Raw genomic sequence first — 21,571 nt, forward strand, 5'->3', positions numbered from 1 at the left:
ACTCTTATCAATCTGAGATTCCACACTAAATAATACCCTTAAAATAAACTGGATTAGTAAAAAAAAAAAAAAAAGTATGTGGAATGTTTTTCATAAATATTTATTTGATTCAGTAGGTGAATCTTTAACCCCCGGAGAACAAGAAACTCTGATGCTGTGAAAATAATGCTGTGAATATAAATAATATTACAAACTACCTAATAGTTGTTATTGACTCCCCCTTCACACACACACACACACACACACACACACACACACACACACTGGAATAATTGTCCCCAGAATATACGTAATTTAAATAGCAAGGTATCTTTCAAGTACCATCTAAGAACACACTACTTAAATATGTGAGCAAATACTGTTCACGTTTGTGAGTGGAAATACCTAATGTATGAACGTAATAATGAATACCTACCCCTACCACTTTTTCTGAAAAATTTCTGATGATGTGTATAATGATGTCTATAATGTTTTACTGCTCTTAGATTATCATTGTTAAGTGAATTGTGTTTTTCATATGTATCTCGTGTATTGCTATGTTTTGTATTTTGTGTTGTCTTTCTCTGTGGACCCCAGGAAGACTAGCTTGTCACTTCGGCGGCAGCTAATGGGGATCCTTTTAAACAATAAACAATAAACGTATATATATATATTTATATATATAGGGGTCACAGTGGAATAAATCTCTATTCAGAGCTGAAGCTAAAGTTCAAGTGGGCTACTGATGATTATTGATTAGGAGAAAATGGCATATTAACACCACGCATCACCACCCAAGATAATAAGTCCTGTCATTGTTGTGAACAAGCAGCATTCTAGTCAGTCCTGGAGAAAAATAAAGTCCAAACAATCTCCAGGCCTCCTCCTACACAATACCCATAAGTTAGAAGACATTTTCTTCACCAAGCCTTAGCCTTCACAAAACCAACGTCAGGTGGGGGTCCGTAACTCGGTGGTGCTGATCCCATGGTGTTTGGATAAGAAGGAGGTGGGGGCCCATATTCTGGCCCATAACCTGATGCTGTTGCCATAACAGGTGGGCCCATGGGCATCGCCATGCTCTGTTGATTGACCAAATTGACCTGGGGCGTGGCCATTGTGGGAGTAGGTTGACTATTATATGCATGCAGGTTGATTATGTTGACAGGTTGAGGCTGCTGCACGTTGATGACGACGTGGCCTTTCTGCCGATGTTTCAGCTCGCGGGCCATCTGACACCAGGAGCACCACTCGCAGAAGCAGGAAGTCACAACGTCCTTACAGAGAGAACCCTACGGAGAACCAAAAGAAACAGGAAGTCATAATGTCCTTACAGAGAGAACCCTACGGAGAACCAAAAGAAACAGGAAGTCATAATGTCCTTACAGAGAGAACCCTATGGAGAACCAAAAGAAACAGGAAGTCATAATGTCCTTACAGAGAGAACCCTATGGAGAACCAAAAGTCCTTCAGTTATTGTTCTTTGTGCTGTTACATATACATTGTCATTCTGTGATGTCTCATATCAATTACTCCAATTACAGTATGTACAGCAACAAGCAGGAAATCGGGAGCGTCGGAGTGTTTTAGTCCATCACCGCTGTTGCATGTGAACTCCTTTTACATGAGCATCTGTGTTTCTTGAATGTGAGGACTCTAAACCTTTGAAACGTATTCAAAGTGAATTCTTTAAAGCTGCTGTATAGATATATTTTTGTTAAAATAAGTGTTAAATAGCTCCATATTGTGACGGCAATCACTGATAGAGAGCGTTTGGTCAGTAACATGCGTCTCCCAGTCCCCTTTCTGGTAAACAGAAGATCAACCTTTCTTGTATCCCATCCGACTTTATCCAATCATGAGTGAGAAGAACTCCACAAAGAGGATTGAGTCAACACAGTTCTCATGCCTAAAGTCAAATACTTGTTGGTTTTCAGCCAGCAACACGCATGATATAAATGTACTCCACTACCTCACCAGCAACACGCATGATATAAATGTACTCCACTACCTCACCAGCAACACGCATGATATACTGTACTCCACTACCTCACCAGCAACACGCATGATATAAATGTACTCCACTACCTCACCAGCAACACGCATGATATAAATGTACTCCACTACCTCACCTTGATTCCATATTTGTGACGGATGGCAACCCTGAGAGCCAAAGCTGCAGGCGGTACAAACAGAGGAATCCCACAGGCCGCTACTATGGCAGGGCTGCATATGTCCAGTAAGGGGAGACATCTGCAGTCCCCAAACTTGGCTGTGGTGGTGCAGGCAAAGCATGGACAGCACCAGAAGCCATAACAACCTGTAAAACATACCAAGACTCTCAGACACCCGTACAAGTTTCCAACAAGGAAATAATAATAACAGATAATCTGTGGACTGTTTTGTTCTCATGTATTTCCTTGTTGGAAACAATATACTCTTGTAAATACTTTTAATTCTATAAATATACTTACAGGAACTGCAGTCATCACCGCAGTCCAAGATGCCGGTGTTCCAGTGTGTTAAGGCAATTGTTGCCATTGGCTGTGGGACAACTATGTTTGCCAAAGTTGATGATCAATGAACCTGCCAACACAGAGATCAGTGTGTAATACAAACTAGATACATTGTGGCAATGAAGCTGCTTTGTCGTAGCCGACTATTAGTTACCTATTTGTTCTCTTGTGAGCACCTTTGCATTCGATTATTGTTGAGAACTTTTTGGTACAGATGTGGGTTTATCCACTGTTAAACTCTAATTCTCACGCTAAAATTCGGTTATTTTGCTATTGATAAACCTCAATTTCTGGATCTTGTGAGCTAACATTTGACTTGTGTGGTTGAAAAATATCTTATCTCTTCAGTGCAAAAACACACATGTATTACTGTACAATCTTTTCGTTAGTTTTGCTTCACTGATCACAGATCTGCCTAATATTTGAACTACGGATTTGTAAGAAACATTCAGATTGGGAAATTTGTTTTGGAAAAACTTGTGACAGAGACAGTGGACACACTTGTATAAGGCTACACAGCATGTTTCTTGAGCACCACTGCGTGCTTTTAAATGTCAAATAATCAATTTAGAACTATCCAGTCAGTGATGCAACAAGAGATACAAATGGGAAATGTAACCGAAATTGTATTTGTAAGCTATTTCACGGTGGTCTTGATATGTCAGATTTGATCAAGCTACTTTTTTTTAGTAGGCCTATGCTAACTTAGCAAATGTAAGAAAACTGATAACTCGCTCAAGTGATCAAAGTTTCTAGTTCTAAGTTGACTACATTTCTCATTAGCAAACCTTAAGATCTTACCTGATGCCTGTGGCACTCTTGCTGTTCTGTCTGCGGCTGAGAGAAAATGAAAGGAGGTGTCTTGTGCATAATAAACAATGCTGAAAAACCTGAATGTACCGGATGGAAAGGCCATTTTGGTGCCCGTGGCGTAACCTCTTCCACTCCACCCCTCCCTGCCAGACACCCATGTCTGTCTTTTCTTTTCAAGATTCAAGATTCAAGATTCAAGATATCACGTGTGAAATTCTTGTGCTGTGGACTCCGTTTACAACATAGTACAATATAACAGGGCATTATATGAGTGCAAAAACAACAAGAGACACAACAAGCAATACGGCAGTAGAGTGATAAGACAAGTCAGAGACAGTGGCATATTCACTGCACATAGGTGCACATGTCATGTGCATACTTTAGACGTGCTTAAACATTTTAAATTCCACGTATTTGACGTACAGGTGCAAATAGCATATACCTAATTAAACATACAAGTAAACATTAGACATACATAATGGTAGCAGCTACAGTACGGTACAGTACAGCTACTACACTATTTGTGTATGTTAAGGAGTCTCGTGGCCTGCGGGAAGAAACTGTCCCTCAAGCGATTTGTGCGTGCTTTTGGGACCCTGTATCTCCTCCCTGAGGGTAACAGGGAGAACAGGTTGTTGTGGGAATGGTTTGTGTCTTTGATGATCTTCAGGGACCTCCTGAGGCACCGCTGTTTATACAGGTGGGACAGGTGATCCTTAGGGTGAGATAGCAGGTATATGCCACGTAGACGTGGTACACACACATCATCTGAAAGCTGGGAACTTGAAGACCTCATTGGAGATGCAGCTCAGCACTGTGTCAAGTTTTTCTAAGTCATAAATCTGTAATAAGCATTGTGTTTTGGTTAGGTGTCTATTGAATTGTTGAATGTTTAGAGTGCACTGGATTTAGAACATTATGAGAAGAAGTATATGATGGCCATCCTATGCTCAATTATGTCTCGTGAGTTGTCACAGCAAGGTTTGGTGCAAGATTGAACCATTGTTGACCATTCGAGAATTGATGAAAATGGTCAAAAATCCCCCCAATATACCACATTAACAGACAAAAAGAATAATGAGCCATCTTGAGAAAAACCACTTGATATCAAATAACTTGAGCCAGGAGTCTTGAAGTCATCTTGTATGTATTTAGCCTACAGTACATATACTGTATCTTTGCACATATCTTGTAGAATGGAATTTATCAATACGCTCTTCATTCTTCATTCACCTCTCACTTGAGCTGAGAGTGTGAGAGTGTGCAGCTTGAGAGAAAAAATATATACATTTATATATATATATATATATATATATATATATATATATATATATATATATATATATATATATATATATATATATATACACACATACATACACATATACATACATACACATACACACACATCATCATCATCAGTGATGTCATTAGAGCAATTGTGATGTCATCAGTGATGCGAAGTTGAGCAAACTACGCGCTGCGCATGCCAATGGAGCAGGCGAGGCCACGTGTAAATGTGTTATCTTAAATGAGCGAATCCTATCTGAGGAAATCAAATCATTAGTCTAATCTGTGTGATTGACAGGAGAGATGATCAGAGGGGCGGAGTTTGTACCATCATTAATACAAGGATTGAAGTATGGGTAGAGTTTCTCAGTGAAGGTGCAGCCAGTGAAGGCGTAGATCAGAGATGCAGCATCTACGTCATAAAAGGAGACCAGACCCTCCTCGTAATCCACAAACACCCCCACCTTCTGAGGCTTTGTGTTCAGAGAGAGCGGGACACGCGGGCCAGCGGCTGCAGCGTAGTACTTATTTCCATGAATCAACCATATAGTCCAGTAGCCATCCTCTGGGCTGAGCGGGATTTGTCCCTTCCTGTTGATTGACCCTCTGGCCACTCCAAAATCCCACCCGGTCTTCTCTTTCACTTGAACCTCGTAGTAAAATCTTCCTGAAGAGAAGCTCTGCTTTCCGAAGACACCGGCATATACAGAAAATCTCTCTGGGTTGTCTGGAAGATTCTTCTTTACGTCACCAAGATGTACTTCTTTCCCATCATCAGACAGGACGAGCTTGCCGTGTGCTGTATCAGGATCCAGAGTCACATCCACTTCATACTGCTGGGCCCTCTTCAGCTCAGCCTCAAGCATCTCTTTCCTGAGAGAATTCTCCAGCTGAGCCACAGCTCTCCTCACAGCGCCCTCATATGATGAACAATGGACACTGACCTCTGTCCAGTCCTTCACGTGTGGAGGGGCGTTCAGGGATGGGAAGCGTTGGAGGACGTGGAGGTGGTCTGCAGTGCATGAGAGCTGCTCCAACTCAGCACTTCTCTTCATCAGCTCAGAGATTTCCTGATTCAGCTCTTTGATGAAGCCTTCAGCCTGTTTCTCTGTTGTTTTATGCTTCTCTTCAATCGTCTCAATGAGCTCAGCCTGGCCTCTCTGCGCAGACTGCATCAGAGCAGTGAAGACCCGCACACCGGCTGCTATCTCTCTGTCTGCATCTTCCTTACTGAGCTCTACTGACAGTTTGATCTCCTGAATCTTCAGTTTTCTCCCCTGGATCTTCTGCTGAATTGCAGCCTCCATCTTCCCCAGCTCAGCCTTCTTTCCTTTATATTCCTCCGTCAGAGGAACAATGTCATGTGACTTGTGCTCTAAAACAGTGCAGAACTGACATACACACAACTGGTCAGTCTTACAGAACAGCTCCAGCGGTCTCTCATGCTTCTCACACATCCTCTCTTCCAGGTTCTCCGCAGGATCGATTAGTTTATGTTTCTTCAGGCCTGAGATTCTCTGATGAGGCTCCAGGTGAGTCTCACAGTAGGAGGTCAGGCACACCAGGCAGGACTTCAGGGCTTTCAGCTTGGTCCCAGTGCAGACGTCACAGGGAACTTCGGTAACACTTTACAATAACGTACACAAATCCTATAGTAGTTACTGATAAACGAACCATTAACTAATCGCCAGTTAATCATTCGCTAATGAAAAATTTGGCATTAGTTTATCACTAGTTAATCATAGTTAATGAGTAGGTAGTCATTAGTTAATGATTAGTATCTAATTTCCTGAGTAGAGTAGTTAATCAGTACCTAATGATTACTAAATTTCAGCTCGTGAATAGAGTAGTTAATCATTACTTAATGATTCCAAAATGTCAGTGCGTGAATGTATTAGTTAATCATTAGTTAATCATTAGTTAATCTTTTTGTGTACCCTATTGTAAAGTGGTGCATCATACTCAGTAGTTTATGAATACTGAATCATTACCTGTCCATTAGTTACTCTTTTCGCACCCTAATATAAAGTGAAAGATATCCTTATCAAATAAACACTCCCTCCAGGTGAGATTCGAACTCTGAACCCCAAGATTGTTAAATTGTAAGTCTGGTTCTCTACCATCTGAGCTAACCAGCCTGTTACTTGGTAGAGCCATACTATAGGTCTGTAGAGTCAGAGACTAAGTATTATGTCCTATCCACATACTACTTTCTGTTCAAGTACTTATAGTTTTTAAGATATATTCCACCCAAATACTACCTTCTCTCCAAATACTTATAGTTTTAAAGGTATATTCCATCCAAATACTACTTCATGTCCAAGTACTTAGGTATGTTTCAGCCAAATACTACTTATGTCTAAGTACTTGTAAGTACTTGGACAGAAAGTAGTATTTGGGTGGAATATACCTTTAAACTATAATACTTGGTCTCAGGCTCTACATTCAATAGTATGGCTCGAACAAGCAACAGGCTGGTTAGCTCAGATGGTAGAGAACCAGACTTACAATTTAACAATCTTGGGGTTCAGGGTTCGAATCTCACCTGGAGGGAGTGTTTATTTGATAAGGATATCTTTCACTTTATATTAGGGTGCGAAAAGAGTAACTAATGGACAGGTAATGATTCAGTATTCATAAACTACTGAGTATGATGCACCACTTTACAATAGGGTACACAAAAAGATTAACTAATGATTAACTAATGATTAACTAATACATTCACGCACTGACATTTTGGAATCATTAAGTAATGATTAACTACTCTATTCACGAGCTGAAATTTAGTAATCATTAGGTACTGATTAACTACTCTACTCAGGAAATTAGATACTAATCATTAACTAATGACTACCTACTCATTAACTATGATTAACTAGTGATAAACTAATGCCAAATTTTTCATTAGCGAATGATTAACTGGCGATTAGTTAATGGTTAGTTTATCAGTAACTACTATAGGATTTGTGTACGTTATTGTAAAGTGTTACCGGAACTTCTCCTGGTTTAGCACATGATTGGCCTGGGCAGCAGCTGCTGGCTTTCTTCTGAGCTGACTTTCTGAACCGAGCAGCCAACTCAGATATGAATGTATTGACATGCAGCTCTGGTCTTATGTAGAACATCTTATTACACATAGGACACTGGCACGGGACATTAACATCCCAGTGCTGTGTGATACAGTTTTTGCAGAAGTTGTGTCCACATGGTATGGAGACTGGATCAGTGAACACATCCAGACAGATGGAGCACAGAAATTCCTCTTCCGTTACGAGACTGCTGGCAGCAGCCATATCTAGACACTGAGACCAAAAGTGAAAGTGTCAAATAACAATACTGTAACAACACATCATTCTTGAATATTCATATAAAAAAATGTCAAAGTTAGATCATTGGAATACTATCGTCATTTTGAGTTAGTTAAATTGCACTAAGCTGAAAACGTCATTTGACAGTGCGAAATGAAAAGGAAACATCCCATCTGAATACAGCTCAATGATGCGTCACTGCTCTCTGTTTAAACAGTAAATAGTATCTGCTGTGCTCACCTGTGGACGTCTAAGACTCTGCTGTATTGTTGAAAAGGCCTGATGAACTTAGGTTTATTTTGCTTTTGAGAGAGAGAGAGAGACTTCTCGACTGCAGCAGCGCTGTCGCTCTCAGTTACTTTCAATTTGACTTCCTGAATGCAGTGTTGGGGGTAACTCATTACAAAAGTAATATATTACATGTAATATATTACTTTTAGCAGTAACTCAGTAATATAACTTATTACTTATAGGATTTCAGTAATATTATACCAGTTACTTTGTCAAGTAACTCAAGTTACAAATTGAGTTACTTTTAAAAAAATCAAAGCACATATTTAAAAAAGATACAATCATTTCCTAATCAAACTGTGTGTGTGTTTTTTTTTTCAAAGTTTTTTTATTCGTTTTCTGTATATCATACAAAATACAAAATACAGATTTAAATACACTTGACACTTTTAAACAAAAACCCATCCCACGAGAACCCCTAGCCTATTACACCACATACATCATGTCATACATCGCAGTATATCAATACGCAAAGACACACAGAAGGGAAAAGAAAAAGAAAAAAACAACAACAACAACAACAACAACAACAACAACAACAACAACAACAACAACAACAACAACAACAACAACAACAAAAACAGATGAATGAAAATAAATATGAGAGAGGGGGGGGGGTAAACCTATACATTTGAAATGCTTGAAGCGTCCATTTTCTCTACCTGGTCCAGGACTGGCTGCCAGATGGTATAAAACCCCTCCTCTCTAGAGTACTACTAGATAAATAAAGTTTATTATTATTGTTGTTGTTGTTATAGTGCGGCTCTTCAGTATTCATTCTTTGATGGTAAGTGAACCCCACATCTACCAAGAGAGACAATGCTGATGACATGACACATCTGAGATGGTTGGAGGGTGTTTCCCATGGATGTCAACAAGACATGCTTGTCAACAAGACCTTGACCGTGTCATAACCACCAATGTGATTACGCTACGTGATGAAAGTCCTAAAATCCACACGTTCTCCTGCCACACTACAGTAGCAACATTGCCTCTCCGTATCTCCGCACACTTCTTGTCTTGTCATCGCTGGTAGGATACTTGTGTTGGGTGGTAAAGATGTTGAAAAGAGTATAAGTTGTATAAGTACCCGAAAGCCACACTTGAGTAAAAGTTCAAGATATCTTAAAAGCCTAAGCTTAAAACCTTATTCGTTCCTCATTCTACTCTGAATTGTGTATCTTGTTGTAAAATGCTACCTATCTTTCTATCTGATTCTTTTAATGTAACGCATTTTGCTTGTTCTTTGATATGAATTTATCTTTATCACTTGTAATCTTTTTATTTCTCCATGCTCTTTTCTTTTGATCTATTTTATGTAAAGCACTTTGAATTGCTTTTGTGTATGAAATGTGCTATAGTATAGTATATATCACTATACTTATAGTATAGTATAGTATATTTATTTATAATATAGTATATTTATTTGTATAGCAGCTATACAAATAAACGTGCCTTGCCGAGCACAAAGCAATATGAACATAACTAAAGCCTGAATAGGTGGATAATACTGTAGCCTACTGTATGCATGTGTGTATTAATGTGTCATTCAGATGCATTAGCATCTTTCAGCCACAAGGTGACAGACAAGCAGCAGTTCAGGCTGTTGGAGTTTCTTGGGCTGGTTGTGATGTATCATCAAAGGCCCTCTGCGCGTGGACTCTTGCTAGTTGCCATAGAAGGGAATGGTGGTGCACAGTGCTGCTGGCCATGGCACAGACAGTTTTGAAAAGCACAGAGATCGAGGCCTGTCGCCATGCCAGCTTCAGATATGGTAATGAAAGGAAAGGCAAAGATGGAGAGAGAGGGCAATTATTTCTATGGTTAAAAGGGATTACGTTTGCAAACAGACGCTTGAGTTTAGTGAACTTTGCTGAAAGTGATTTGGGGGTTCTCAGGGCAAAACGGTCAGTCGGCCATACTTTCCTCATCTGACACAAATCTGTTAAATGAAAGCAAAATGATAGGCCCACATATGAGGGCAAAAAGATACATTAAAAAAAACAAGCGTTCCAGAGTGATGGGACCCGCATTTCCCAGCAGCCTTCAGTACCTGTCTCCTGGGGTTTAAACCGGCGCCGGCTTAGCCAATAGCGCGAGTCGTGAGATAATCCAGGCCCGCAGAAGAAACGCTGCACATGTGAAAGCTCTTTGGTGCTTTGCAGATATAGTAGATCTTTCAGCTGTGACAAATTAACATCCACTGACATCAATATAGCTGCTATATCCACTAAGGCCATGTTGAGGTTAAATCTAAAAAAAACATTATTATTATTATCATCATCATCATCATCATCATCATCATCATCATCATCATCATTATTATTATTATTATTATTAGTAGTAGTAGTAGTAGTAGTAGTATTTTTTTTTTTTTTTTTTTTTTCCCCCAAACTAAATGTGTGTTCTTTATTGTTACTTTACCTTGGTTTCAAACAAGAAAGAAAGAAAGAAAGAAAGAAAGAAAGAAAGAAAGAAAGAAAGAAAGAAAGAAAGAAAGAAAGAAAGAAAGAAAGAAAGAAAGGTGAGTGAGCCGATTCATTTTTTTAAATCCACTCTTTGCCGATGGGAACCATTGGGAAGTATAAACACATCTGTGAAATGCAGTAATCTTGTTCTTGGATTGTCTTCATTAGTGCAAACTGACTCCAGTGATGATGAAAAATCAGATTACACATAGCCTATTAACTTGGATTTCCCTTTTGAAGATATTATGAACTCCCCAATGCCCTCTGTTCCTTCAAATTCTTTCTTTAATACTAATATAATATAAGAATGTGAAACTGGTTTCAGTTAGAGATTTGACCTGTTGTTTTCTTAAGTGACCAAACATGACTGGATTGAAAGTTCTGATTGTCTAATATGAATCAATATCAAGCTGGGAAACTCCTCTCTCTCTCTCTCCCTCTATCTCCCTCTCTCTCTCTCTCCCTCTCTCGTTCTCTCTCTCTCTCTCTCTCTCCCTCCCTCCCTCTCTCTCTCTCTCTCCCTCCCTCTATCTCCCTCTCTCTCTCTCTCCCTCTCTCGTTCTCTCTCTCTCTCTCTCTCTCTCTCCCTCCCTCCCTCTGTCTCTCTCCCTCCCTCCCTCTCTCTCTCTGTCCTCTTTGCGCTGACCTCATCTCTGTCTCTGCCTGGATCCATCCATCTGGAAAGTCGCCCCCACGGGCCTGGAGCGGCGCAGCCTTGGCCTGCACAAAACATTTCCACAGAAGGCATCCTCACCTCCCAGGAAATATCTCTCTAGGTATTGCAACAATCTCAAAAAACAAACCTAGGTATACCCTATACAAGTTGGGCTGGATGTTATTGTCATCTGGAAGAGATTGAATGACCTCTAACTTGAAGGGGAAAAAAGGAAGAGGAGGAGACGGCGGGAGGTGGAAAAAGAGGAGTCGTAGTAGAGGAGGAAAGGAAAATAGGCACATCTTTGCTCTGGTGACTGAGAGTGAGACAGAGGTTAAAGCCCCTGGAAACCCAAATCCACACTAACCCCTCTAACTATGTAATTTAGGGTCTTATGTGCATAAATAGTAAGCATCCAAAAGTATTAGACATTAGTTTCAATCCAAATCCTAAATAATGTCATTTAAGTTTTTGTACTATGTTGGGTTTGAAGTGGGCGTGGCTTATCCTCCAGACTTATTACGCTTCGCGAAACCAATCCGGATGAAGTGCCTCTACCCTGCAAATGAAGAAAATACATCACAATGTACTGTATCAAGTTGTGCAGCATTGCGGGGGGGAGGTGAGGGGGAAGCGCTAGTGCAGCGACCAGGACCAAGTGGTAACGCCCGCCCCAAGAAGAAAAAGACATGAATTGACCAACCACGGACGGCATGCCGCAATTCCGTAAGAGCCCAGCCAATCAGATTTCGCTGCACGCTTTGTGTCTGCAGAACCCGGAAATTTGACTTGTGATTCAAACCTTCTGTCGCTGGAAGTGTGCTGACGTAAGACGTTGGGTCTGACCATGTCAATAGTTAGCCACCACAGCTTGAGAGAATGCCAAATTAAATGAACAGTATAATTGAGAGGAGTAGAGAAAGTGGCTTTTTTCACTTCAGTATAATTGAGATAAATCCTCTCCGAAACACAAACAAGTTAGGATCCAGTGTTTAGGATGAGTGAATTTGCAGGGATGCGTCCAAAGTTTTAGTGCTGAAATGTAAGAAGTTGTGTCCACATGGAACCAAGACTGTGGCGTAAAAATGGATGTGGGACAGAAACCAAACTTCCCAACCACCGCTGCTCCAAACAACACAACAGAGGAGAAACTGCTCCAAACAACATGACAGAGGAGAAGCTGCTCCAAACAACATGACAGAGGAGAAGCTGCTCCAAACAACATGACAGAGGAGAAGCTGCTCCAAACAACATGACAGAGGAGAAGCTGCTCCAAACAACATGACAGAGGAGAAGCTGCTCCAAACAACATGACAGAGGAGAAGCTGCTCCAAACAACATGACAGAGGAGAAGCTGCTCCAAACAACATGACAGAGAAGCTGCTCCAAACAACATGACAGAGAAGCTGCTCCAAACAACATGACAGAGGAGAAGCTGCTTCAAACAACATGACAGAGGAGAAGCTGCTCCAAACAACATGACAGAGGAGAAGCTGCTCCAAACAACATGACAGAGGAGAAGCTGCTCCAAACAACATGACAGAGAAGCTGCTCCAAACAACATGACAGAGGAGAAGCTGCTCCAAACAACATGACAGAGAAGCTGCTCCAAACAACATGACAGAGGAGAAGCTGCTCCAAACAACATGACAGAGGAGAAGCTGCTCCAAACAACATGACAGAGAAGCTGCTCCAAACAACATGACAGAGGAGAAGCTGCTCCAAACAACATGACAGAGAAGCTGCTCCAAACAACATGACAGAGAAGCTGCTCCAAACAACATGACAGAGAAGAAGCTGCTCCAAACAACATGACAGAGGAGGAGCTCCAAACAACATGACAGAGAAGCTGCTCCAAACAACATGACAGAGAAGAAGCTGCTCCAAACAACACGACAGAGAAGCTGCTCCAAACAACATGACAGAGAAGCTGCTCTAAACAACATGACAGAGGAGAAGCTGCTCCAAACAACATGACAGAGAAGCTGCTCCAAACAACATGACAGAGAAGCTGCTCTAAACAACATGACAGAGGAGAAGCTGCTCCAAACAACACGACAGAGAAGCTGCTCCAAACAACATGACAGAGAAGCTGCTCTAAACAACATGACAGAGAAGCTGCTCCAAACAACATGACAGAGAAGCTGCTCCAAACAACATGACAGAGAAGCTGCTCCAAACAACATGACAGAGAAGCTGCTCCAAACAACATGACAGAGGAGAAGCTGCTCCAAACAACATGACAGAGGAGAAGCTGCTCCAAACAACATGACAGAGAAGCTGCTCCAAACAACATGACAGAGAAGCTGCTCCAAACAACATGACAGAGAAGCTGCTCCAAACAACATGACAGAGAAGCTGCTCCAAACAACATGACAGAGGAGAAGCTGCTCCAAACAACATGACAGATGAGAAGCTGCTCCAAACAACATGACAGAGAAGCTGCTCCAAACAACATGACAGAGAAGCTGCTCCAAACAACATGACAGAGGAGAAGCTGCTCCAAACAACATGACAGAGGAGAAGCTGCTCCAAACAACACGACAGAGAAGCTGCTCCAAACAACACGACAGAGAAGCTGCTCCAAACAACATGACAGAGGAGAAGCTGCTCCAAACAACATGACAGAGAAGAAGCTGCTCCAAACAACATGACAGAGAAGCTGCTCCAAACAACATGACAGAGGAGAAGCTGCTCCAAACAACATGACAGAGGAGAAGCTGCTCCAAACAACATGACAGAGGAGAAGCTGCTCCAAACAACATGACAGAGAAGCTGCTCCAAACAACATGACAGAGGAGAAGCTGCTCCAAACAACATGACAGAGAAGCTGCTCCAAACAACATGACAGAGAAGAAGCTGCTCCAAACAACATGACAGAGGAGAAGCTGCTCCAAACAACATGACAGAGAAGCTGCTCCAAACAACATGACAGAGGAGAAGCTGCTCCAAACAACATGACAGAGAAGCTGCTCCAAACAACATGACAGAGAAGCTGCTCCAAACAACATGACAGACAAGCTGCTCCAAACAACATGACAGAGGAGAAGCTGCTCCAAACAACATGACAGAGGAGAAGCTGCTCCAAACAACATGACAGAGGAGAAGCTGCTCCAAACAACATGACAGAGAAGCTGCTCCAAACAACATGACAGAGAAGCTGCTCCAAACAACATGACAGAGGAGAAGCTGCTCCAAACAACATGACAGGAGGAGAAGCTGCTCCAAACAACATGACAGAGAAGCTGCTCCAAACAACATGACAGAGAAGCTGCTCCAAACAACATGACAGAGAAGCTGCTCCAAACAACATGACAGAGGAGAAGCTGCTCCAAACAACATGACAGAGGAGAAGCTGCTCCAAACAACATGACAGAGAAGCTGCTCCAAACAACATGACAGAGAAGCTGCTCCAAACAACATGACAGAGAAGCTGCTCCAAACAACATGACAGAGGAGAAGCTGCTCCAAACAACATGACAGGAGGAGGAGAAGCTGACACACAAGTTTAGCTTCTTCAATCTTAAACTGCTGCTCATTTGCAATCACTGGTGAAGTTTACTGTAGCTGATAAAATCTCAGCGCACAGGTCATACTTGAAAGTTTTTTTTTTTTTTTTTTTTTTTTTTTTATTGATTCATTCCAAAGCATACAGTCAACAAGCATACATTAAACATCAATACAGAGTATGCTACTTTGATAGAAACAAATTAAAAAAAACAAAAAAAAAAAACAAGTGCAAGTGGGCTACCAAGAAACCGCACATCCAACAGTTCAAAGTTGAATTTGGACATTACATTAAAACTTTATGTGATCTCAAGAACAGTAAAGCCTTAAAAACTGTGAATATTTGTAAAGATTTAAATATTTTTGTTAATGCCTGAGTTTATTCTAACATGATACCCCTGTTTGTTTGTTTGTTTTGTCATACTTGAAAGTCAGGGCTCTGTGTATCTGTGTGTTGACGTCACGCACGTGTGTGTGTGTGTGTGTGTGTGTGTGTGTGTGTGTGTGTGTGTGTGTGTGTGTCTGTATTCAAGCCATCAAGCCCGTTAATGGGAATCAGGAGAAGGATTTAGCAGCTTGACATTGTAAATCCCGCATTAATTCATGCAGCAATCGTGAGGGGCTTTATAGCTACTGCCGTTTAGCCGTGTTGGCTTTGAGGGCCTCACATCTGGGCCAAAGGTCCGACTGTGGCCAGTCCACTACAAAACCCTGCGGTGTCCACAAAGGAAATGAAATGAAAACCTGCCTTTTGCTGCGTGGTTGGGCGCTGCACTCTCTCTTTCAGTCCATGTAAACAGGGTTTTAAAAACTGTCCGTTTGGTTGCCAGCAGGCACCACATCGCTGCAAGTCGGATGGATTTTGGTTCACTGGGGAATGTAAAGCCTCTCTCTCTCTCCCTCTAATCTGTAATCGTAGCTTGACTGCAGCCCTGAGCTCTGTTCTAGAGCGATCGACGTCGACAGCGTTCACAGCGGAGAGAGAGAGACGGAGAGAGAGACAGAGAGAGGTGGGAAATGACGAGGTTGGAGAAGCGTCAGAACGAAGCAGCAGAGCAGATGGGAGAGAGGTGGAGGGTGTGAGGTGGAGGGTGGGATCTCTGTGGACAAACACGGTTGAGACAGAAGCTGTGCTGCCCCTGCTGGCACTGGGTGGGGCCCTCTGTCGGGACCCTCTGTCCGGACCCTTTCTGAGCCGGGGGCCCCTGACAGGATTTGAGAGGACACGCATGTTGCACTCTTACCCGCCCATCACTTGCAGACATGGGTTGTAAATATAATGAGCTGTGTGATGCTTGTATGACACTTGGAAATATTTCATTGGAGTGCAATAATGTTAATTTCCTAGGGACATTATTTCATTGTAACTCCAAATAGTCAGCTTCAGGGGCGGAGCGACCCTATCAGCCCAGGGGGGGGGGCAAAGCTCTTAGGAGGCCCCCCCATCCCAATTTTTTTCGCCGGCGCCGAAGAAAAATTTGCCTTTTTTGCATGTTTGAATCTGTTTTAGCCATATTTAGTGGAATATCTCATTTTAAACACACCATTGTTATTGTCTATTGATTGAATTGCTCTCACACTCAGACCTGACCTGGCCTGGCATGCATGCATTTTTTTTTTTTTTTTTTTGGATGGGGTGGGCCCCATGGGGCGGGCACACCGTCTGCCCCGGTGTACGCTCCGCTACTGGCTTCAGCTGTTCCTGGAATGTGAATTGACATTACTACGAAGACCAAATGTACACTGAATGGCCAAACTATTAGGGACACTTGCTATTTTCATGAACTACACTCACTGATGAGGTGATTATAGGTAAAAGCCATTTATTGATTCCCCTTGTTAAATCCACATCAATTACACTGGAGGAGATGTAAAGAGACGCTGAGTTAGACAATAGACCCTTTTCACGGGGGCCATTTTGTGTCAAAAAGGCAGAATAAACACCGGTGCAAGCAAAACACTAATGAGGGTTTCCAAATTCCAATCATGGAAGTTTGAAACCCTCATTAGCGTTTTGCTTTCACCTGTGTTTACCCTGCCTCTTCGACACAAAATGGCCCCCGTGAGAAGGGTCTATTGAAATGTGGATTGTGCAAAAGAGGCTATAGGCTACCATTTATCAGGAAGATGGCAGTAATATTTTGTATATTCATTCATGTATATTGTTCTATTCCCCTTATGTAGAAGAGACAGGCTGGCTTGAGAGACTAACAGGAAGTGTAAACACAATCGGAAGTTCTGATTGTGTCTATACACTTCCTGTGACTCATAAAGCTAGTCTGACTCATACTATGTGAGTCAAACTACGTTTGACCAGGTGAGTCAGACTAGTTTGAGCAGGTAAAACGGCCGGCGTTTTGAACAGGAAGTCATGACACAATGGGTCAAGTGGGCGTGGCTACATATAGGTGAATAGCATTCTTCTACAAGGAATTTTTTTTAATTTTCAACTGACAACAGCCAATAATGGTGGCTGACTATTATTTGGACAATCTCAGTGGGCACACAGAGGCCACACCCTCTCTCTTAACCTATTCCTTCTCTCATGCATAGACCCAAACAAACCCCACAAGAATAATCTCAATGCGATGAAATAAGCCAGACTCTACAGAACTATGTTCAACCCAGTAATGCAAGTCCTTCACCTCACCTCCCCTCAACTCCTCTCCACTGTTGTTTCATGTAGATTGCAGGATAGGACAACTAGGTCACCCGGGCACGATGGTGCACATCTCCATACCAGTATTAAAACAAACAGGCCATCAAAGAGCTCCATCCATTAACTTGCCTGATTGAGGGGGGAAAAGCAATATATTATTTATAGGGCACAAGCTATAGAGAGGCAAAGTGACTACCTACTTCCTGCTTCAGCACTGTACCAGAGATTTGTATCCGCCATTTATTTTCCCATAGACATTTCGTAAAATGCTTATAAAATAGTTTTACTTCATCAAACCAAACGGTCCAGCTATATTTGGAATCGGGAGAGACCATAGAACATTTCACTCGGACGAAAACTTTAAAAACAATTACATCGATTTTTTTTTCTTTAAATCCGCAATTCTTTTTACGTTTTAGTCTGAGTGAAATGTTATGCGGTCTCTCCTGTTTTTAAATATATCTGAACTGTTTGGTTTGAACAAGTAAAACGATTTTTATAAGCATTTTACGAAATGTCTATGGGAAAATAAGAGGCGGATGAAAATCTCTGGTACAGTGCTGAAGCAGAAAGTAGGTGCTCACTTTGCCTCTCTATGATTCAACCAGAACCATCATCATCATTTGCCTGGTGAAAAGCACGAGTCCACTTGTTTGTGGGGGAGATGGACACGCCATGCTGGGGCTTTGAAAATGACCGGGGGCAGCCAGGCCTTTTTGCCTGGCCATGTCTGTTGGAAGTGGGTCAGTTGAAATGAAATGCAGACAGATCAGTAAGAGCATGTGTCACAAAGCATGCTTGTCTCTGGCTAACAGGGTGAAAGAGGTGCCGCTGAATGCCCCCCATTCACTCCCACACTCAATTAAGGCCTAATTGGTCCGAGGGCTTCAGGCATGTGGCTGGGCAACATCCAAGGCTTCTTTGCACGCATTTCCCACTGTATTTTCTGAATTCCCCTCTGCAAAAATGTCTTCCTTTGATTGGAACCAGTAAACAACTGAAACTGTTTTTGGGCCTTCCTGTCTCTTCTTCTTTGGTTATCTTTGGAACATGTGCAGTAGATTCAGAGAGCCTGCCCCAAATTTGAGTATTTGTTTTTGAGCACAGGTACAGCAGGCATGGCACAGCACAGCATGACGTATGGTTTAGTTTTTAGATCCATGTGTGTGGAGTGTGGAATGTGCATGTGTAAGAGCAAAGGGAAAGAGAGGAGAGAGAGAGAGAGAGAGAGAGAGAGAGAGAGAGAGGGAGAGAGTGTGTGTGTGTGTGTGTGTGTGTGTGTGTGTGTGTGTAAGAGGGAAAGAGAGGAGAGAGAGAGAGAGAGAGAGAGAGAGAGTGTGTGTGTGTGTGTGTGTGTGTGTGTGTGTGTGTGTGTGTAAGAGGGAAAGAGAGGAGAGAGAGAGAGAGAGAGAGAGAGAGTGTGTGTGTGTGTGTGTGTGTGTGTGTGTGTGTGTGTGTGTGTGTGTGTGTGTGTGTGTGTGTGACTCCACAAGCTGTGTCAGCAGTGCAGAGGGTCATCTCTTTATGGAGTGTTGCACTCCTTCAATGCATTATGGAAGGCTCCATCACTGCACTGCTCTCTGGAGGCCCGTTACAGTACAGCCATATGACAACCTTATCATCACCACTGTCATAATGTCGCATCCCAAAACTCACTTGCATATTATAGGACTGTCTAGTCGTGTGAGGGACAGTTTAGCTAATTAATAAATTAATTCCAAATGATCATAATCAATCATAAACTATCTTAAATGCACTTAACTATGAGAAGATATGGTCTATATTGTGGGATACCCGACTTGCTTTGCCCGGGGGCCGCTTTTGCAAAATCACAGGAGGCCAGGGGGCCAGTTAATAAACAAACATTAATAATATATTTCTTTCTGTAGCGGATTGTAGGTTTTGGGGGTGTCAGTCGGAGTTTAGTCTGACAATTTTGTGCACTCATGGATAGTTAGTGCCTGGGTGGTGAGTAGGTGGCAGTTAATATTTGACAATTTAGCTGGAACTCAGTCAAAATTCAAAAAATGTAACGTTAGTTTTCAATGTGAATTAGAAAATGGTCGGGGGGCCACTTGGCACCCTATTGCGGGCCACATCTGGCCCCCAGGCCACAAGTTGAGTATCATTACCTTTATGAAAGTTGTATGCCATCATACCAAGTTTCAAGGAAAATCCCCTTTCCCCTCATAACCTCATAAATTAACCCGTTTCACGTTCAATTATTTATATGACATCAGATGATGATGATAATAAATAGCTTTGTTTGACATTTTTCACCTATGAGTGATTTGGTTTTATGAGCCTTGGAATATGGTTTTATTTCACAAGTCTGTCTCAGTATCAAAAACTGACAATGACTGATCTGAGCGCCAAGCCTCTCTTTAATACTAACCCCTAACCCACGAGCATTGGGATAAAGATGATTACTGTGCTGTTTGGAGAAAGTGCAGCTTGAGAAAGTTTGAATATGGCAGGAGCTTCAAAGAGAAATGAACCGTTCCTCCAGCCCCTTCCACACTATTTTCTAACAGACACGTTTGATCTGATGATCCAAGGACCTCAGAGAAATATCGACCTTCCAAGAGACCTTAGGATGAGGGATGAATCTGGGAGCCTCAGTCTGCAGCCAGGCTCATATGATCAATACTCCATTCAGTCCTCAAACCAAATGGATGTGAGATAACCTTTGAGAGTCTTGTCAGTCTCATACCCGATCCGCTTCTTCTCTTACTTTAATACGTTCTCCCCTCCAGCTCTCTGTTTGCTGCTTAAACACTGACGCTGTTTGTGGACTACAGTTGATCGTTGAATACCTTTATTGCTCTCCAGGCTGGACAGTAAGCTCAAGGTTCTGGGCCTGAACAACACAGCACTGCGTGACTGGATCCTGGAACGGACCGCCACCAGGGGGTGAGAGTGGACGACCGCATCTCCTCCCCACTGACTATCAGCATAGGAGTGCCGCAGGGCTGTGTCTCCAGCCCCCTTTGGTATGACCAAGGAGGTAATTGTGGATTAGAGGAAGGGGAGGGGAAATCACTCCCCCCAGTCACCATCAACGGCACAGTGGGGGTGAGGATGGACAGCTTCAAGTACCTGGGAGTCAACATCCACCATGACCTGACGTGGGCCAACCACTCCACCACTGTTGCACAACATAAAATAAAGCATCTGTATGGAAGTTTGGCCTGAGGCCGCAAATCCTCAAGGGACTTATTCATAGTATTCTGATGATGTCACAAGCCTTTTTCCTACCAATATGGCGCTACAATACAGACAGCCCATTGGCTGTAAGTGTCACTTGATTGTAATCACCTGTTAATTGATCACAATCACCTGTTGTTTTCCTACCAAAATGGCCGTGTGGTGATGTAACAGAATACTATCAATACCGTGGCACCATGAGCCTGCTGACAGGCTGCTTCGCCACCTGGTAACTGGGAAATGTACCGACAAGGACCGCAAGGCCCTGTGGACGGTGGTACACGCGGCCCAGCACATCACGGGGTGTGAGCTGCCGAGTCTGCAGGAACTGTACATCCAGCAGTGGCCTCAGGAGGTCGCTGAGGATCATCAAGGACCCAACTCAGCTGCACCAACAGGCTGAGGAATAGCTTCTTTCGTCAGGCCATAAGAGTCCTCAGCAATAAATAGCACACACACACACACACACACACACACACACACACACACACACACACACAGAGAGAGTCGATGGGTAGCCATTGGAGATTGCATAACAACTCCCCAAAAGACTGCCCTCTGCCGACCTTGACACGTTAGGTGACGTCATTCGGTGGGAACTCCGTGGCCTCGTTCTGCCCCTTTGTCCTTTTCCCTCTCGGTGTCCCATAGAGCCAGGGGGACCCCGCGGAGCCAGGGCAGGGGGACCCCACAGTCTAAACACTCAACAGTAGCAACAGGCTCTTGGGACGACTACACGCATTCCATTGCAGCTGGGAACGTCCTCACAAGCTGCCAGTGGGTCAGTGCAGTGGTAAATGTTGTGATAATGACACTGAGAGAGAGAGAGAGAGAGAGAGAGAGAGAGAGAGAACGAGAGAGAGAGAGAGAGAGAGAAC

The 21,571-nt window shown here is 42.6% G+C and overlaps 2 protein-coding genes across 2 annotated transcripts in view; both read right to left on the reverse strand.

The window, feature by feature from the left end:
• The window catches only part of LOC310786803 (uncharacterized protein), a 3,714-nt gene extending 385 nt beyond the window's left edge, over positions 1-3,329 (reverse strand). The window contains exons 1-4 of the mRNA XM_083648110.1: positions 3,297-3,329; positions 2,454-2,565; positions 2,112-2,299; positions 1-1,271 (exon numbers count right to left, since the gene is read on the reverse strand). The exon at positions 1-1,271 is cut by the window's left edge and continues 385 nt beyond it. Of these exons, the coding sequence (XP_083504236.1) occupies positions 900-1,271; positions 2,112-2,299; positions 2,454-2,520 (627 nt within the window). The 5' untranslated portion in view covers positions 2,521-2,565; positions 3,297-3,329 and the 3' untranslated portion in view covers positions 1-899. The remainder of the gene's footprint in view (positions 1,272-2,111; positions 2,300-2,453; positions 2,566-3,296) is intronic.
• A 1,452-nt stretch (positions 3,330-4,781) lies between these two features.
• LOC310786005 (E3 ubiquitin-protein ligase TRIM21-like) lies at positions 4,782-8,261 on the reverse strand. The gene is made up of 3 exons (XM_083647192.1): positions 8,147-8,261; positions 7,565-7,900; positions 4,782-6,214 (listed from the first exon to the last, which is right to left on the reverse strand). The coding sequence occupies exons 2-3, from the start codon at positions 7,889-7,891 to the stop codon at positions 4,877-4,879; spliced, it is 1,665 nt and encodes a 554-aa protein (XP_083503318.1). The 5' UTR covers positions 7,892-7,900; positions 8,147-8,261; the 3' UTR covers positions 4,782-4,876.
• Positions 8,262-21,571: the final 13,310 nt, after the last annotated feature.

Source organism: Poromitra crassiceps (assembly GCF_964638095.1).
Source record: "Poromitra crassiceps genome assembly, chromosome: 12".
In the NCBI taxonomy this organism is placed as follows: Eukaryota; Metazoa; Chordata; class Actinopteri; order Beryciformes; family Melamphaidae; genus Poromitra; species Poromitra crassiceps.

Coding starts and splice junctions, on each gene's coding strand:
- LOC310786005 (XM_083647192.1), bottom strand. CDS start 7,891: ATGGCTGCTGCCAGCAGTCTCGTAACGGAAGAGGAATTTCTGTGCTCC. Junction 6,215..7,564: donor CACTTTACAATAACGTACAC/AAATCCTATAGT, acceptor AGTGTTACCGAA/GTTCCCTGTGACGTCTGCAC.